The sequence below is a fragment of the Theobroma umbraticum genome, unplaced genomic scaffold (assembly GCF_002168275.2).
Source record: "Theobroma umbraticum cultivar Fairchild unplaced genomic scaffold, ASM216827v3 scaffold_44.0, whole genome shotgun sequence".
NCBI lineage: Eukaryota > Viridiplantae > Streptophyta > Magnoliopsida > Malvales > Malvaceae > Theobroma > Theobroma umbraticum.
In genome coordinates, this window is record NW_018397255.1 from 982,301 (window position 1) to 1,001,106 (window position 18,806).

The following is an 18,806-nucleotide window of genomic DNA, read 5'->3' on the forward strand; positions in this document are numbered from 1 at the left end:
ATTTTGGTTGTTATGTGAACTCAATGCTAAGGAATTGGAGGCTATACCATGCGTAATGTGAAAAACAATCATTGGTCCATCTCCATATCCAGATTGATTATTATTATAGATTTTCAATAGAACTCATGCCAAGGATGTATTTTTTTACTTACACAATTCTGAATCAATACAAGTCGAAACAATATCACTAGTTGGTATACTAAATTTGCACAAATGAACTTCTTTTTTCTTTCAAAAGGAGGAAAGACAAACAACATAGAACAGGAGACACAGATCCAAACTTTTTATTCATCAAATGGCTCACTTCTAAGTTCTAACGGCTATTAATAAGCATTAACCTTCCTGCAATTCTTTCTGACCTCACCCCTATAACCTGTCAGTGGTGAGATATTTCCCATCTTAATCATGGACTTGGCAAATTGCTGAAAGAAGAGTTCCTGGTTGTAAGCGTATTTCTTCACCAATTCCCTTGATACAGCACTCATAGTAAAAAGAACTTGGTCAGAGTTCAGCAGGCCCCTGTAAGCCAGTAAGATCTTGAAGTAGCTGTTATCGAACTTTATTGGGCTCACAAAATCTAAGAAAAACAGGTTCTGATCACCACCTGATCTTGGACAGTTGGTGCGCAATTGAGCAGCATATGATTGGTCAAGTGTGTAGTCTGGTTGTCCATTGCCTGATTGGTTATAAAGTCTCTGCCTGAAGCTGGTGCATCGGGCATTTCCAATGGTGTGGCTCCCTGCAAGAAAAAAAGTGGGGAACTTGGTCATGCTGAGAACATATAAACTTGTTCTACTTCTTCAGGTTTCTAGGAAAACGCATTCAGCAATGTTATGTCGAGTAATTGGTTTACCAGAAAGTGCTACAAGATCAACAATGTTCAGGCCTTGTAGCTTGAACTTGGTTAGAATTGTTTGAAATGTGTTGTTAGGAGCAGGAATATTATTGTTAGAGCCACTCAAGCTTGCACCTGTGGAATCCCTCCTCCCGAGAGGGACTTCCCAGTTAGGTCCACCAGTCTGCAAATCCAAAGGATGGTTATGGCAATTTTGGACTATAGATAAGAGGCTAAGAGCAATTAAAAAGTTAAGAGACAAGGCTATAACCAAAGGCTGCACTCACCAGAACAGTAGAATCTCTAGCAGCCAGGGCCATAATATCAGCACATGATACCGTATGAGGACACTCTTTCTCCAGTGCAGCTTTGATCTCATCTATGACTTCAAATCCTCTAGCCGAGTTCCGGTTAGGATTCGACCTCTTTTCGCTAATTATGGTCCTGCTGCTGTCCAACAAAATTGATGCATCGCAGCCCTGTGACAACAGCAAGATGTTAAGAGTATTCATTACTTTGTGATATCTCAAAATCTGTCAAATCATTATTAGCTGCATCAAGTGAACAATAAGTAGGTGGTTGAGTGCTTTGGCATGTAGAAGACCTTGACAAAGCAGTCATGGAAGTGTAGCCTAAGCAGTGAAGCAGCCATACGGGCCTCCTTTGCAACAGCTTTGGCTACAATGTACTTGACAATCTCTTGAGCTTTTGGACATGAGTGATCGTAAAACTGAGGGTAGAGGTATCCTCCCGCAATAGTCTTGCCACAGAAACAAGGGGGAGCAACGGCAAGAAGAGAAAGAACTAGGATAAAGCCTACAGAATGACCCATTGTTCCTAAGCTAGCGCCCTACTTGTTTTTGTCTTTTCACTTTCTAGACCAAAACCTACACAGAGAATTTTCAAAACATGCTATGATGAGAGCTCCAAGGGTGATGGGTATTTATAGAGGATACTTGGTTGAATGGTCATCAAAGATATGACAGAAGAATGGGCAAGGGGAGGACAAAAAGGTGGAGTGAGTAGGTAACTAGCTTTGCATCAATCAGGAGCAGGAAACAAATGGACAAGGTTGGAGTAGGTAGCAATATGCCAATATCTGCATGTAAGTGCTGACCAATTGCCATGAAATATAGTTGTAAGAAAATAAACGTAATAGATTTAAGTTAATTATTATTAATAATTTTAATATAAATTTTTAAGTATCATATTAAATTTGAAAAGTAACTTAAAATCTTAAATTTTTAAAAATCATATAATTTAGATTCAAAAGATTACTAGATTGAAAAGTACTTGATAACATATATAGAAAAGATTTAATCTCAGGATTCTCCACATTATCTCCCGTTAGTTTTAGATGTTCCACCATCTATCAAAGACAAAACGAAGAAAACCAATTCATAATCATGCGTTTCATTTTCCATCTCTTTTGCCTAAAACTCATTACAAGCCAAAGATTGGTACATACATGAATAATGATAACGCAATGGGATGATCGGCTTTTGATTACTGAAACAAAAAACCCAGTGGTTTTATGCTAATATTCAAACTAATTATCAGCTAATAATCATATACTTGAACCTCGTCAACCTGAAACTGTTTTAAGTTTGTGCTGATTCCTGCCGTTGAGGACAAATTAAAGTTGATGGGGAACAGGCTCACCTGCTCCGTTGACAAAAACTGAAAACCTCCCGTTGGCTTGGGTCCCTCTAAGTCATTGCCATCTATAAGTACTTTTGATGACCATTAATGCATGCAAGTAACCCACCGCTAAGCAAAGGAGCAAAAAATTACCTTCAAACAACTAGCTAGAAAAGAGGTAAAGAGTACATGCTTCGATGTTTGTGAGTAAAACTCTTAAGATTACCTCTCTCAGTTCTCTAAATCACCCCATGGAAATGAGAAACCTACCCATGTGAGTTGATCTATTAAAAGAAAGCCCTGCTGGAAAAGGTTTAGCACTCTCTTTTATCTTTTTGATTAAGTTGCAACTACCTAGAAAAAAAGGGGTTCTTTGCAGAAGAACCTAATCATCACACCACACTTGGAGAGAATGTTTGTATTATAAATTATAGTTTTAACTCGTTAAGTACTTCCCATTCGTTACGTGTAAAATAAGTTTAGTTTTCATATATTATTAATAAATTTTCGTGAAAGAATTAATCATATAGTATAAGTAACTAAAAAAATATGATTGATTCAGTTTAATTTTTATGATAAATGTTGTATTAAAATTTAAATGAAAATAATATTAGGTGACATGAAGCAAATGTTTTTATATAAACCCTTTGTTCCATTTTGAATCACTCTAATTCGAGAATAGGTATTAATGCAAAGTTTTCATTTATCTATTTTCAGTAAATGGGTAAAGACATGCACGAGAGAGGTTTGCACGTTATTTATGGATTGTTTGACTTTAAACTAACCTTAGATCAGATTGGCATGAAACAGATATTTGATATTTCCATCTATTTGTCTGATTTATATGTCGGGATTTGAGCACAACTAAGCTTAACCAGGAGAAAAGAATATTAGGTTAATCACATGAATACACAAAAATAAAGTGTTCGAATTTTAAAGACCGTTATGCAGTGATAATATATCAAATATAAACTCGTAAAATAAAAACGAAGCTTTGGGTATGGAGATATTTGGGTTAATATTCCTAATCCAATAAGATGATAAAGTTTCTGTTAGGGTAGCCTCGAAAGGGAATTTCTCTCTTTAAAGCAAAGCCATTTTCTTTATCCTCTTGTGATTATAGTCTTTAACATAAGATAATATAAAAAAGCATATCCTAATTCCTAAGCTTTTTCTCTTTTTAATTTTTTAATAGCCTTTCCAACATTGGGTCCATTTGACATTATGATTAACGTTATCCTTTTTAACATATCATGCTGATCGTACACGTGGCAATTTGTACAACAGTCGGTGATTGATTGCCTATACCGGCTCCATGAATCCCTGGAAATAGTAAGAGTGGATTAGTATGATAAAATTGAAACCCTTTGCTCAATCAGAACCACAACATCGAATTTGCTCTGCTTTGAAGTTCACCTTGCAAGTCAGTAGCTTTAAGAAAATGTAGCTGTAACTTCTGTAAGATTAAATTGGTAAATGGAAGCGGGGGGAAATAGTAGTGCATTCTATGAGTTTGGAGGATTTCTAAATACTACGTCATGAAATATTACGATGAGTTATGTTTACACCAAAAATAAGGATACAGAAGATTGCGTATCTTGATAATACCTCGTATTCGGCAGAAGAAAATTCGCATTTTGTAAGGGAAGGACTACAAAATTTATATTGAACCATATTTTCTTTCGCTCGTTGTCCATGTTCCTTGAGCAGCAGCAGGTGGGCGCTCCCAGGAGACTTCACTGGCAAAGGCGGCATTAAGGTCCTCTGCTCGTGAGTAGCCTTGCCCTGCTCCACTCACCTGTCAGAGGCTCTTTGCACATTAATGGGAAGAATTTATACAGAGAACTACTATATTTGCTATCAGGAATGTATTAGAGTCCTCTGAAACAGCTATAACTTGCATGAAAAGAAGCTCACAAGTTCAAATAACATTGTTGGCCACAAAAAATTTCATAAACTTACAGTCTCTAAACAGGCTGAAAGGATTGTCATGCCTGGCAGTGCATCAATCCCCCGCTGCAACCAAGATTCCAAGTAGATATAAATAGGTGCTTGCAGGCATAAATTTTTGTAAACTATCACAAATTACTAAAACATTAGAGTCTAAGCAGCCCACCTGGCGTTCCACTCGTGTCTTGTAAATAAAACCTCCACAGCAAAACAGAGTTGATGAAACCATGAATCTGCCCAAGACCAATTTCATTTTATTAGAACAAATCAGTTAATATAGAAATAAGGGACTTGGAGTATATCATAGGCACAACTCTCACAAACAGCAAATTTCAGAACCAACAGAAGAGATTGATGCTTTGTTTATCTGTAGTAACAGACACTGATGCCCTAGAAAAGGCAAACTCCAGGCCATAAGCATGGTATAGGGTAATGAGACAATTAATCTGTTGGTACAAGCTGGTGGAATAAACTGTGCAAAACACAGGATCCCGTACAGATGATATTTTAATCAGTTTATTTTGCATAGCAGAACACATGTGAGACAAAAGAAGAAATTATTGGAGGTTTCCATACATGCAAGAAATTATTCCAAATATTGCCCACCCTCTCATAGCATCTCCCTCCTGACTTTGTGTGTATTCTGCAAATTTTGGAGAAAGAAAAAAAAATATTAAACTAGCTGATGGCAAGTTCTATTGCAAATGCATCACCATTATCAGAAAGCTACTTGAATAGATTCCAGAAAAATCACTGTTGATAAAACTTCCATTGAACAAAACAGAATCAGGAGCCTACCACATGTTTTTGTTAGAACAAACTCTATTGGTTCATAACCATCCACTGGGATAGTGATGTTAACTTCATATGGGGTATTATGGGCCTTCACGCCTGAGAAAAAAAAAGGGGGAAAGAATTATACAATGGAAATTCAGCAGATTATTATTGAGAAAAAAAAAAACATCATACTGCTGAAGGTAATGGTGTATGTACATCTCCAATCGACAAGCAAAGCTGAGGGTGATAAAGTTGTAGGTAGCTTCCCAGTTACCGCTGTCCCTGATAACTTAACCTCCAGCCCATTTTCTGGAAAGAGCTGAGAAGGACCCGATGCAAAGAATGATAAGATAATAAGCATATTCATTCAATAATCACAGTTTTCTACCCCTTGAACTGACAGGAAAAAGTACCTTGACAATAGGTTTTTGGACTAGGTTGGAATGAGATGAGATAGCAGTCAGATAAAGGGCAACATGTGGCTGTTCAGTGCTGAAGCTGTTCACCGAAACTTTTCAACTCAAAGATTATTCATAAGATGTTGATTGCAAATAATTAAACTAAATAAATCAAATTAATTCACTATGAGAGAATGGAGATTGCAACTCATAATGGAGAATTATACCTAAAGTCATGGTGAGGTTTTTCAAAACCCAACCGAGTCATACCATTGTAAACCTTCAAATCAATAAAATGGAACTTTTTTAATCATATAGTTTCGGCGCATAAATATATGTAGATCAGCTATTTGATGCAAATTCTTACAATTTCCCATGATCGTGGATGAAATCCAACAGTGAAGCCCTCAAATACACGTGGGCCCGGTTTCTCACATGGAATGGCCAGTTCAACAACGGCTCTGGAAAAAATAGAAACAATAAAAATTTAGATATATGTTGTAAAATGGATTTCAATCAATTTTTTGAAGAAGTTAGGAACAAACTGTCAAGTAAAACAATGAGTCTTGTGGTTCGGCACTAGGAATAACAGTCTCTCAGTTATAATATAAAATTTCACTCTACACCGCACCTAACTTGAAAACAAATGTTTAGAGAATAGGAATGAAAAAGAGAAAGAAAGAAAGAAGTCAAAATACTGCTTAATATACCTGCATGTGGATTCATAAGTGACATTGCATATGCATCCATGTTGACCTGAAATTAACATCACAGATAACGACAAAAGTGTTAATGGGTGATACAAAACAAGAGCAGTATTGGCAGTTAAGATTTCAAGGCAAAACAGGGATGGATCCATAACAGAAAGATCCAAATTAATATATCTTTTCCTAATAATCAGCAATTGGTATGGACACAAAAAAATGAAGAGGGAATGAAATGAAAATGATTTAGAGAATGGGAAGGGCAAAGAAACTAGGATAGTTTTTTTAATTTTACTTAATTGGCTCAAGCACTCTGACTTCATGTCTGGAATGCCATTTATTCACACAGCCAGTCCTCAATAAAGGATATGTGGTAGCTGCATCAAATTGAGAGTTAATTGTCACCACCAAACTCAAATTACCTCCTAAGCATGTTAATGCTTAAGCACTACACAAAAATAGTTAGCAGCTATTAACTAGTATGAGCTGAGGAAAACATTATTGGGTAGAGAGGGAGGATGGTCATTTTAACCCATATTGAGTGAAAGAAAATGCATCGCATGAGAAATAACTTAACAAACAATAATATAGGACTTTACTTTGTTACAAACTTTCCATAGAATATCCTAATACTAATTATCATTTCATTCAGCTTCACAAATCTCTCTTTGTCATTTTTGCTCAAAGCAAGCGTCAAAAGGGTTTAAGACACCGTATGAACTCATAAATTCTCAAACAATCAGTGATGGGTGATCTAAACTCCTAGTATATACAACAAAAAGCTCTTGAAGACTTGACATGAAGAGTTCACACACCTTTACATTGCCCATTTAAACAATTTCCACATATAATATTTACCTGAAATACAATCAAAGAGATTCATTAACACATATGCAAATGCCATTAGGAATTTGAATATTCAAATTCACATAATTAGTGACTTCACAATAAATGATAACTTCTAAGAACAGTCATGTCAAATAATTCCCAAAAATTTTGAGAAAGAAACAGTAGCCAATAGACTGACCTGTGCAGTTCGTCCCAATTTGTCAAAGGTGTGCTCACAATTCAGCAGGTCACCATTGTAAAACCCCTATACACGCAGAGAAATTAGATTTAACAGGTTTTATATATCTATGAATCAATATTACAGTGTCAAAACTTAAACAGAGGTGTTGACATGATGCAACATATTGCATTAAGCAGGCAAACAAAATTTCAATCTCAGGAATGAGAGCATGAGTTGCCAAGTGACTAGAGGTAAAAGAAGAGAACTCAGAAAACAAGCTTCTCATACAAATTTATCTCTTTTTACACCATCAATAACAACCAAAAAGAGCCTAAGCTAACAATATAGCAATCACTCATTCCTATTGCATCAAAGGGAGCAAGGAAAGGTTCAGCATACCCTCATTTTTTATAGTTACTACTTCACAAATAAGCAGTTGAAAACCAAACAGACTTACTTGAACAAGGTCAACATCGCCTGAACCAGCAACAAAGTGGTTAACATTATCGAATCGACCAAAATCTACATATCCCTGCATAATTATGAGCATTAAACATATTGTCAAATATACTCAACAAGCTTGCTGTTATGGTAAGTAAAGCTACTGAAGGAGCAGAAAAAATAGCCCCAACTTTTAAAATGATTTCTCCGTTATCATCAAAACACAAAGGAAAAGCAAAGCAGATTTTCGAAGAATGAAAGTGCAAATCAGTACTTTCAGCCAATTAAAAACGTTTTAAAACATTGGCTTTTCCAAGGACGTCCTCATAAATGAATAACATATAAACACATTGATTTAGTACTTAAGAACATGAAGTAATGGACTACCGATTGTGATCTACTCTCCACATCTTTGCAAAAGCGGATGACAAAGTCAGCGTCCTGCATCAAGAGAAATACCAATATGTAATAAGCTCTCGACATGAATATTTATAAACAGTAAATAAAACAATGTCACCAAGGGAAATTAGAGACGTTCAACATTTGAAACCACGCTAGGATGTTACCTCTCCCTCATGCATAAAAGAAACTCCGACCCAACCACTCTAATCAACAGCTTAAGAGAAAACAATCTTGCTCGATATCAAAGCCACCAGTTCATCCAACTGGAAATTTAAACTAGAAATGCTCATTTTAAAACCAACCAATGATTCAGACATCTATTTGAACTTTACAACAACAACAACAACAACAAAGAAAAAAGTAACAAAGGATACGAAATCCAATAGACGGCTAGAATTATCAAGCGCGTAGCAATTGGATGTCGGGACAGCAACTGAGGCAACGGTAAGTGCTTGTGAAAGGACAGCTACAAAGAAAGCAGATTCACTTGCATTAAACAGTTTAAAATAGTTAACAAATACTTCATAACAGAATCAAATAGGAAAACATACCTGCCAGTGCCACTGCTATGAACATGAAACCAACATTTAAACAACAATTTACACTCCGCATTTCTTCGCGCATTCAAGCAAGCATGTCCTGCGAGAATCAAGCTAACTTCAGCTTAAATTATATTACCAACAATGATTTTAAAACCTGGCCAAGTTGGAGTAAGATTCTTCGGACCAAATGAATAACCGAGATCTGAAAATAATCTAATTAGAAAAAAAAAGTAAATAAAATTCACGGAAATTCAAAACAAAAATTCTACTTACTATTTTCTGATTATTCCGGATTTTGATGTTCTGTCGTTCTTTAAAAAGAAAACAGTAAATCAAGATGAAAATGATGAAATAGCAGAGAAAATGCCTAAGTAACTTCGCCGGATCGTCGATGCTACGTGTTTAACGAGACAGGGGAAAAGGAATCTAAACTACAATAAAACGGTGTGTTTTGAGCAGAGGGAGAAAATAATAAAGTAAACAAAGAGACGAAGGAAAGGGTTGCCGTAGTTTCAAGCCGATTAGATTCGGCTTGGATTTTGTTCTCTCTTGACCCAATTAGTTTAAACTTAAGAGTTCACGAAAAAAAAAGATAATTAAAAATAAAATAATATATAAATTATTTTAAAATAATAAAAAATATAATATAATATTAAATTTTGTTGAATACATTTGTATTTTAAAAGTTCAAAAAACACAACCGATACTTTATAATATGAAAATTCATAAAAAAATTATAACATTGAGAAATTTTTAAAAATACGAATGTTTTAAAAAAATTATCTTTGATTTATCTATCTAATCAATATATAATGTTTTCAATATATGAATCTCCATGGCGTTGTCATTTTAAAAATTTTAAAAAATATTTTTGAGTTTTCTATTGATGGTGGGTCAAGTATTTAGTTATTTATAAAGGGTGTTTTTTATTTTTATTTTTTATAATATTGGGAACATTTTCGCTTTTTTTCTTTAAATGGGAGGGTAATTTATGATTTTAAATTTGTTTTTTCTTTTTCTTCTCTTTCTCTTTGTTTTTAATGTTCTTTTTGTTTTCCTCCCCATGCCCTCCTTGGCCGGTCTGCCTTCTCTTTGTTACCACTTTGAACGCATTTTCTCACCAATTAGGCACTACTCACCAACTTCGCTGCTACAAGTGTTTTATGATGTATGAAAATTATTGAAATTGTAAATCAGTGTAATTTGTTTATTTATTTTACACATATATATGTATTATTTTTAACATAAATAATTTGTCATTTTATCATGTACAAAAATAAATTCATTATTACATTTTTTTAAACAATCTAAGAATAATTGTAATACTCAATTATTAATGTTAATAAATAATTTTTGCTAAAATTAAAAAAATATATATGAATTTTTTATAAATATAATCTTAAAAATATATATAGACACTCTTTTAATATTTGTCTAAAATTAAAAAAAAATCTAAAAGAAAATTGAGAGGAAAAATCGAAAAATGAAATTAAGCCAAGTCAAGTGACAAACACGTGACCAAATTTCAAATACCCTTCTCCAAACCAAAAACTAAAGTCAAAATTAGGGTTCCACATTTCAATGGATCGAGAAATGGACAGAGAAATCTGCGGTTGGATTATCGAATTCCTTGTTCGTGAATCAACCGACGAAATGTTGGTGAAGAAACTCATCCAAGCATTCCCGCCTTTGAACGGCAGGCCTCGGCTGAAGAAAACGCTGCTTCTCCACTCAATCAGAAACGAAATCCTAGCCGGCAACGTTTCCGAGAGGATACTTGATCATTTGGAGAGGATCGAGCGCATTGACCGCAGCCAAAGGCTCAGAATCCCGGACTCCATGAGGCAAGCTTACTGCGCTGTCGCACTTGAATGCACCGCCAAGTACTTGCCTGGAAGCTCGGATCGGAATGGCAAGTATTTGGATGCGGTGAACAGAATATGGAGAAGCAGGATTGAAAATCTGGAAAAATCAAAGGCATCCAAGTTGGTTTCCGAGCGACTGAGAAGCCGTCGACGTCAAGTGGAGGCTGCCGTCGAGGACGAGGAGTTCGCCAACGTGTTAATTACAATTAATACGCTAAATGACGCGATGCTCACCCTTAGGATCTATCTACGCGAAGCGCTGGCCTCGATGGGTCCGTCATTCCTTAAAAGCCAATGTGACTCAATCCTTGAAAGAGAAAATGGGTCCATTTCTGGAGATGTGTAGGAGGAATTCACTTGCCGGAGAATGAAAAAAAAAAGGGTACGCTTTGGCTATTCTTTATCCTTATTCCTGATTCATCAATACGGCTGATGGCATATAGAACCCAAGTAACGAAAACTGCTTCTGAATTCTGATGCTATTATCTATTAAGAGGAATGTAAAAAACATAATCATGTCGAACTGTTATCTTTGGTTAAAATCTCTCAGGATGAAGACATAAAATGAAAGAGGAATTTGGGTTTCATATCCGGTATTATGATATAGAGAGCCAATGCAAACTTAAGTTTTCCATAATTACATTCAAATTCTTATACTGTTAGGTTCATAATGAGTAGTGAATATGAAATATGTCTAGGCAAGAGTGAATTAAATCCATCCCCTCGTACTCTTGCGAGTACGCAGATCTATTGAATATTTCTAATTGTTGCAAATTTAAACATAGGTATCTTAAGCCAGTCTTTGCCGTAAGCTCTTCTATGCCTTCCCTGCCGTTGAAGCTCCGCCAGTTGGAGTCATAAAAGTGGAAAAATGGAGAAGAGGTTTGCATTGTCACCGTCCTTTTCCACAAAACGATCTTCTTGACGACTACTAAAAAATTTAGTATCCTTCTGAGTAGAAAACGGATTGGTTTTGTTCCTCTGTGCTTCTCTGTGGTGGCTCCGTTACAAAGGGACAACTCTGATTGGATGAAACAGTTAGGAATCCTTTCGATCTTTATGTCAATAGATCTCTTCTTGTTCCTCAATCTTTGGAGAAGGCAGCATTGTATTGTCGTTAGTTCTCTTGTTATTACTATTATTATTTATATAATATATTTTTTTGAACTTGGACGTGGTTCGAATTTTGTTTTTCATTCGGTGAAGATAATACATTAATTAATAAATTAAATATTTAAATGTTATTATTTATATTTTTAATTAAATTTAAAATTTTTTATTTTTAATTTTTAAAAAAATTAAGTAAAAATGTATTCTATTTAAATATTATTTTAATAAATTTATTTAATGCATTGTTTAAGTTGGATTCAAAATGAGACGATTCATTAAATTATGTAATCCTTATAAAGACTAATGTGGTTCATATGGCATGATATTCAAAGGCTAAATTAATTACTAAATATTTTATTTGTTGTTTCTCAAATTTTTTAGATGATTATCTATTTTTATATTATATTCAATTAAGCTTTTAAGAGTATTATTTTTATTTAATTAAATTCTTATTTCACATAATGTTGTTGTTTTTTTTACCATGTTTACCTATCATATGGTCGAAAAAGTTTTGTCTTTGTTGACGTGGCATGTTATGTATATGTCGATTTAACTTGATTTTTTAATATAATTTATCACATAAATTCTAATTTGATAAATATAACACTCACGATAATATTTATCAGTTTTTTGTGATTTTCATATAAAATAAGGGTTTAATTAAATAAAAATAATATTTTAAAAGCTCAATTAGGTTAAAAAAGTTACAAATTTATATAAAGAATTTGATAAAGTACGATGGCTTTTTTATAATATTTTAACCAAAATCAAACATTCCAAGTATAAAGAGTATTCAAAAGGATTTTATGTAACACTTTAAAAAACAACAGCACTAACATTACATCCAAATAATGACAAATAAACATTGATATTCTATTTCGCAACTAACATGTAAATACAACTACAACATATCATCAAATAAAATAAAAATGTTATTATAAAAAATTGTATATTTAATTAACTCATATCAAGAAACCAAACTAAAACTCTACCAAAATATATTGAGTTTGTTTATATAATTTAGGTATAATGCTTAAAAAAACTTGAACTATTTAAGAAAATTTAAATAAAATTTTATTCTTTTATTATAGTCAAATAAATTTTTATATTTTTATTTTAAATAAAATAAACGTTTAAAATTAATAATTGACTAATTACTGTTAGTCAAAATATCATTGTCATTCTATATTATGTTATACTGATGTGACATATTTAAATATTATAATAAACGATAATATGTCATGATGTTATGATTATGTGACTTTTTCACTTTTTATATCAACATCGAGTATAAAAATAATAAATCGTATTTTAATTAATGATAATTAATCAACTATTAATTATAAAAATTGATTTGATCTAAAATAAAAGTACAATGATTTAATTAAACATAATAATAGAATAAAAAATTATTTAAATATTTTTTAAATAATTTTAATACTTCTTCAAATATTATGTTTATAATTTAATTAAAATGGGATTAAATTTTGAATTTTTTTCCCTTAAGGTAAACATTAAAATGGTAGATTTTAATCATAAAATAAGTACTAATCATATTTTGTTTGACTTAAATAACAGAAAAAAGATCCCCGAATTGTAACCATTTATCAACTAAGCTCTTAATCTACTATTACACATAAATAATTTGCACTTGAATAAACCTTTAACAAAAAATTAACCATTGATAAATTTAATATTAATTAATATTTTCTATTCATGTAACATGTCGTAAACGGATTATCGTGTTTAGTTATGTCAATTATTATCTAATCATGTTATATGTCACGTTAAATCAAATAATGATTAATTATTAATTAAATTTAAAAGTTTTATAAAAAATTAAAAAGCTCTAATACTATAAAAGTGAGAGATTTAAAAAAAAGTCATAGTAAAAGAGTTTTTTTTTTCAATTTCATTTATAGTTATTGTTAGTTGTAATTAACAAGTTGAGTGGTTGTAACTTGTAATTACCAGTAACTAATCACACTTGTTTTAAACCACGCAACACTGCTCACGGCAGACGCCATTGAAAATCATTTCATCTCTTCATCTAAAAGGTAATTCCCTCACAAACTCCGAGTCTTGGAACGCGAAAACCAGTAAAATCGCAGTCAAAAAACTTGGAAAGAAGGGATTCGGAAACCAGAACCAAAAACCTTGTTCCAGGTGTCCCATCCCACACAGCCAAATGTACGTCTTCAGCTGCTCAAATCCGCCAACGAACAAAGCCCTAAGATGCCAATACTAGCACCACCTTCTTCACTCGATCCGTCACTATCCAACCCTAACCCTAGACCAAGGAGGAGAAGAAGAAGATGGCGAAGCACGCCGGCTGGGGCCACCACCACTTGCAGAAACGATGGATTTTGGCTCTTCTCTTGATGCTCTCTGTTTCCACGGTGATTGCCTTCTTCGTCAGAGCCGCCTTTGATTCCTGTGATCGGAACGTATCTGCTGATAATGCTATCGGCTCGGCTCGGAATGCTATCCAAGTCGCCGAGAAGCGGGTGTCGCAGATCGCTGCTGCAAGGCCGAATCCGCTGAGCTTCATGAAGTCCAAGATTGTTCTATTGGTGTCGCACGAGCTCTCGCTTTCCGGTAATCTCCTTTTCTGTTTGTAGCTCTCTTTAGTGAGTTTCAGTATTTTGGGATTAATTTCTAATTTTACGTGTTGAAGTTTGTTATAATTTCCAAGGTTTACTGTAAAGTGACTTGTAAGGGTTTATTTTTCCCTACGGTTGTTCCATTGAATAGAATTGCCAATGAATCGAATTTTTGTGGGAGTAGCTTCGAGGTGGCCTTGTTGCATTGTCTATAGGCCGCCTTTGCAGAATTCTAAATCGATCTGTGGACTTATATAAATGAGGTTTAAGAGAATTTAGAGGAACTAGCAGAGGATGTACATGGATTGTTACAGTTAGTATTTTGTTCTGCCACGCAAATTGCAAAAAGCCATAACTGTTGGGTTTATTCTCAATTGAAGTAATTAATAAAAGAAATATTTGCATGTGCATTAAATACTATTTGACATTTGTGGAATGTCAGATTTAATATCATTGTTTTAGTGACTTGCAAATTGTTTGCTAAGTTTCTTTAATTTTGAATTTTGGAAAGCATGTGAGTATGTCTGCATATTCTCCTATCATGTTGAATTTCCTCATAAAATTTGGAAAGAACACCACATGTACATTATAGCCCTGTACATATTAATGGAATCCATTTATCAAGTTTTGCCATTTTGAAGCACAGAAAACATATTTCACCAGTGTGCTAATATCTTGGCGTTTTGGTAGGTTTAATCAAATTTTGAGGTTCTGTGGACATGTTTGTGGCTCATTTTTTCTTTCCAATAGATAACAATAATTATAAAAATGTCTTAAATTTTGAAATTCTCTTTAATTCCTAGGTATTCTTCATGTAAATTTTAGAATATATTTTTGGCGTTTTGTTAACACGTGCTTTGAATCGTGTGTGCATATAAACAATCTTCATTTTGTCATAGTACAGCGTCAGTTTGTCCTTGTCAATACCATTCATGAAAAATTGTTTTTACCAAATCATCGAACTTTTCCATCATAACGTAATGTCTGTTGCTTCCAGCTGTCAATGGTTGCTCACTCATGTTGACATGTTATGTGATCTCTAATTTGTGTTTTTGCTACCCTATCTTTACTGGTAGATGTTTTTCTCTTAGACAAGCCTTTGCTGGAAGATGTATTTTATTAATTAGAAATAAAGAAAACTTATGTTTGAAGATGGTTGTTATTATCGTCTTTCCTTGTGAAGAGGCTATTTAGAATTCATTGCTGTCATCATTATTCCTTTTTATTATGTTTCCTTTTCTTTTTCCAGGTGGACCATTGTTGTTGATGGAGCTGGCATTTCTATTAAGAAGTGTTGGTGCTGAAGTTTATTGGATTACGATTACAAAACCATCGAAAACAGACGAAGTAACATATAGCTTAGAACATAAGATGTTGGACAGAGGAGTACAGGTAGTAAGTATCTGGATTACTACTCTTTAGTTATATATCTGTTTACGGTGCTTGTACTATATAATGATGCAGCTTTATATTACTCAATATGATGGATTGGCATTCTATTGTGAAGGCTTAGATGATTGCATTGTGAATAGTACCTTGCCTCTTATTAGGCTTTTACTTGTGTTATCAGGTTTTCTCTGCAAAGGGTAAAGAAGCTATAGATACTGCTCTAAAAGCTGATTTGGTTATTTTGAACACTGCTGTTGCTGGGAAATGGCTGGATGCTGTTCTTAAGGAAGATGTTCATCGTGTTCTGCCAAAGGTGTTGTGGTGGATCCATGAAATGCGAGGCCATTACTTTAGATTAGACTATGTAAAGCATCTTCCTTTTGTAGCTGGTGCCATGATTGATTCACATGTTACAGCAGAATACTGGAACAATAGGACTCGAGAGCGTTTGAAGTAAGATTCTAAATGCTCTCTCTGTGCTTATTGTTGCTTCAAAATATTAATATTTATTCTATATCCATTGCAACACAAATCCGAACAAGCTTCTCGTGCAGTAACTTTGTCAGTTGATATACACATTTCAGGTATCTAAGTTTTAATGAAAAATTTGACTCATTATTTTTGTTTCATTCATCTACTATTTGCAGGATTAAAATGCCTGACACCTATGTTGTTCACCTTGGAAATAGCAAGGAACTGATGCAAGTTGCAGAAGACAATGTGGCTAAAAGGGTTTTGCGTGAACATGTTCGTGAATCTCTTGGAGTGCGCAATGAAGATTTACTTTTTGCCTTAATAAATAGTATGCTTTTCAGTTTTCATCTGGGCTAGATTTTCTCTTCTTTTTCATTTTCTCCAAATCAATGCACCTAGTTTTATCTGCACCTAGTTATGTTGTGAAACTCTCCTCCCCTCAACCACCACACCCCACCCCCACCCCCCCCCCCCCCCAAAAAAAAAAAAAAAGGAAAAGAAAGAAAATCATGTAGCTTTGAGTTCTGTCCAACTGAAGGTGATGGTAAGGATGATAGTTTGGTTCTTTATATCACATTTTGCAAAATTTTTCCTTTCTCCCCTCAATCATTATATTATTTTTCGTTGAACACCCATCCACTCTGCCCTAATTTTTCTTCGATTTTATAGTTTTATAAGGCAAATGAAAGAAGGTAGAAAGAAGGGTAAAACACTAAAACTAAAGAGCATATGGTTTTCTGCTATTCATCACTAATAGTACTGAACAACTATTTACCTGCAGGTGTTTCACGAGGAAAAGGGCAGGATCTCTTTCTACGTTCCTTTTATGAGGCCTTGCAACTGATCAAGGAAAAGAAAATGCACGTGCCACCATTGCATGCAGTAATTGTGGGAAGTGACATGAATGCTCAGACCAAATTTGAAACAGAATTACGGGATTATGTAATGCAAAAGAAAATTCAAGGTCGTGTTCACTTTGTGAACAAAACTCTGACAGTAGCCCCATATTTAGCTGCCATTGATGTTCTTGTTCAGAATTCTCAGGTAATTGATTTGGTTTAAACTTTAAATTTTAATGCATTCTGTGTGTCAAATATAATGTATACATCAATTAGTGAAATTAATCTAATTTGTCATCTTTTTTATGTAAATTTTGTCCCTCAATTGTTTATGAAGAAGCTAATAGTAGATACTAACCTAAATACATCTTTAACTTCTGTTGCTGTTTCATATCTGGAAGTATAGAACATAGGCAGAACTCAGAAAAATATTTGAAGGTCCTTCTTTTACCATAGCATTTGCTGACATATATCAAGTCTCAGCCAGTTATTGACTTGACAACGTTAATAATTGACTTATTGACATTGGTTTTCTGGTGGTTAGGGGGTCAGCACTTCCATTGTAGTAATAATTACTTATATGTTTCATGTTCATTCTCCCATTGCTGTTCTTAGAATAATCAAAATTCTAAGGCACCAAAATTTTAAATTCAGATGCTAAAATGTGCATCTCATTGAAAACTTACAAACAACACCTCAAGTTTAGTTTGTTCCAGCTAATATTTTATGATTACTTAAAAATGTGTCTGCAAATGAAGATAGAGTTTCTTTCTTCTATTCATCTAATTAATGGACTGTAGAGCCCAGTTTATTTGAATAGGTTTCTTATCAACTGAAAGAATAATTCAAGGGATGCATGTGGAGGTTTTGAATTTTTTGACCTTTGTGTAGGCTTTTGGATTTTTACTAATTTTTTTTATCAGTTCTTCTGTCCATGATTAGGATTTAATTATACAGTAAGAACATCTTGTTCTCTACTTAAAAGTTACTTTGAATATAGAATAGGAATCACAAAAAGTTTTCTTACATGTAGGCACGGGGAGAATGCTTTGGAAGGATAACAATTGAAGCCATGGCATTTCAGTTGCCTGTACTGGTAATCCACGAACTTTACCTGGTTTTCTTTCATGTGGTGTTATATTTAGTGAGGCTTATAACCTTATGGTATATAAAATACGTGGAACTCACTCACTGCTTATGTTCTCTACCCAGGACTAACTAGAGCTGTTTTTCGATATTTATGTTGTTTATGCAAAACAGGGAACAGCAGCAGGAGGCACCACGGAAATAGTAGTGAACGGGACTACAGGTTTATTGCATCCTGTTGGAAAAGAGGGGGTTACTCCACTCGCAAAAAATATCGTCAAACTGGCTACTCATGTTGAGAGGAGGCTTACGATTGGGAAGAGAGGCTATGAAAGGGTCAAAGAAAGATTTCTAGAGCACCACATGGCGGACAGAATTGCTGGAGTACTGAAAGAAGTGTTGAGGAAGTCTAAAGACAAATCACATGGGCACCTCTTTTGAACCCCCAAAACGACGAGGTCGATCCGGTTCCACCGAGAGCAGCCATGGTGGCCCTAAGTACAGGCTAAAATAGGATGCCAGCTTTTTTTTTTTTTCTTTTCTTTTTCTCCCATAATGGAGTGACATCTTTAATTATGGGTCTAGCTTCCTGTCTTGTTCCCATCCAGTTTTCCATATAGGGATGTAAATCATGTACATGCTAAGACAATTTTCAATAGCTGTTTATATAGTTGAGAAGTTCCTGGAGATATGAGGAGTCTTTTACTTGTTAAAAGATACCAAGCATTAGCATCTGGAAAA

At 34.1% G+C, this 18,806-nt stretch overlaps 4 protein-coding genes across 7 annotated transcripts; 2 read left to right on the forward strand and 2 right to left on the reverse strand.

The window, feature by feature from the left end:
• Positions 1-173: 173 nt before the first annotated feature.
• Positions 174-1,767, reverse strand: LOC110409021 (Peroxidase superfamily protein). Its single transcript, XM_021418232.2, has 4 exons — positions 1,440-1,767; positions 1,123-1,314; positions 854-1,019; positions 174-739 (listed from the first exon to the last, which is right to left on the reverse strand). The coding sequence occupies exons 1-4, from the start codon at positions 1,665-1,667 to the stop codon at positions 324-326; spliced, it is 1,002 nt and encodes a 333-aa protein (XP_021273907.1). The 5' UTR covers positions 1,668-1,767; the 3' UTR covers positions 174-323.
• Positions 1,768-3,633: 1,866 nt separating this feature from the next.
• LOC110409124 (G-protein coupled receptor) lies at positions 3,634-9,236 on the reverse strand. Of its 3 annotated transcripts, XR_002444544.2 has the most exons (19): positions 8,973-9,236; positions 8,709-8,796; positions 8,532-8,623; positions 8,322-8,360; positions 8,143-8,196; positions 7,772-7,846; positions 7,333-7,398; positions 7,121-7,163; positions 6,312-6,357; positions 5,969-6,062; positions 5,829-5,881; positions 5,617-5,701; positions 5,420-5,522; positions 5,225-5,317; positions 5,003-5,069; positions 4,593-4,659; positions 4,439-4,492; positions 4,085-4,274; positions 3,634-3,799 (listed from the first exon to the last, which is right to left on the reverse strand). XR_002444544.2 is itself a non-coding variant. In XM_021418371.1 (18 exons), the coding sequence occupies exons 2-18, from the start codon at positions 8,779-8,781 to the stop codon at positions 4,137-4,139; spliced, it is 1,242 nt and encodes a 413-aa protein (XP_021274046.1). In that variant the 5' UTR covers positions 8,782-8,796; positions 8,973-9,236; the 3' UTR covers positions 3,941-4,136. The 3 variants fall into 3 exon arrangements, 2 of the variants coding, with proteins under 2 accessions (XP_021274046.1, XP_021274047.1); XM_021418371.1 differs by lacking the exon at positions 3,634-3,799 and having other exon boundaries at positions 3,941-4,274; XM_021418372.1 differs by lacking the exon at positions 3,634-3,799 and having other exon boundaries at positions 3,941-4,274; positions 8,709-8,901.
• A 977-nt stretch (positions 9,237-10,213) lies between these two features.
• LOC110409458 (uncharacterized) lies at positions 10,214-11,793 on the forward strand. Its single transcript, XM_021418808.2, has 2 exons — positions 10,214-10,946; positions 11,350-11,793. Exon 1 carries the CDS (start codon positions 10,281-10,283, stop codon positions 10,908-10,910), a length of 630 nt encoding a protein of 209 aa, XP_021274483.1. The 5' UTR covers positions 10,214-10,280; the 3' UTR covers positions 10,911-10,946; positions 11,350-11,793.
• A 1,898-nt stretch (positions 11,794-13,691) lies between these two features.
• LOC110409246 (uncharacterized) lies at positions 13,692-18,752 on the forward strand. Of its 2 annotated transcripts, none has more exons than XM_021418533.1 (7): positions 13,692-14,272; positions 15,527-15,672; positions 15,848-16,119; positions 16,314-16,468; positions 16,922-17,184; positions 18,013-18,075; positions 18,240-18,752. In XM_021418533.1, the coding sequence occupies exons 1-7, from the start codon at positions 13,990-13,992 to the stop codon at positions 18,504-18,506; spliced, it is 1,449 nt and encodes a 482-aa protein (XP_021274208.1). In that variant the 5' UTR covers positions 13,692-13,989; the 3' UTR covers positions 18,507-18,752. The 2 variants fall into 2 exon arrangements, with proteins under 2 accessions (XP_021274208.1, XP_021274209.1); XM_021418534.1 differs by having other exon boundaries at positions 15,527-15,669.
• Positions 18,753-18,806: the final 54 nt, after the last annotated feature.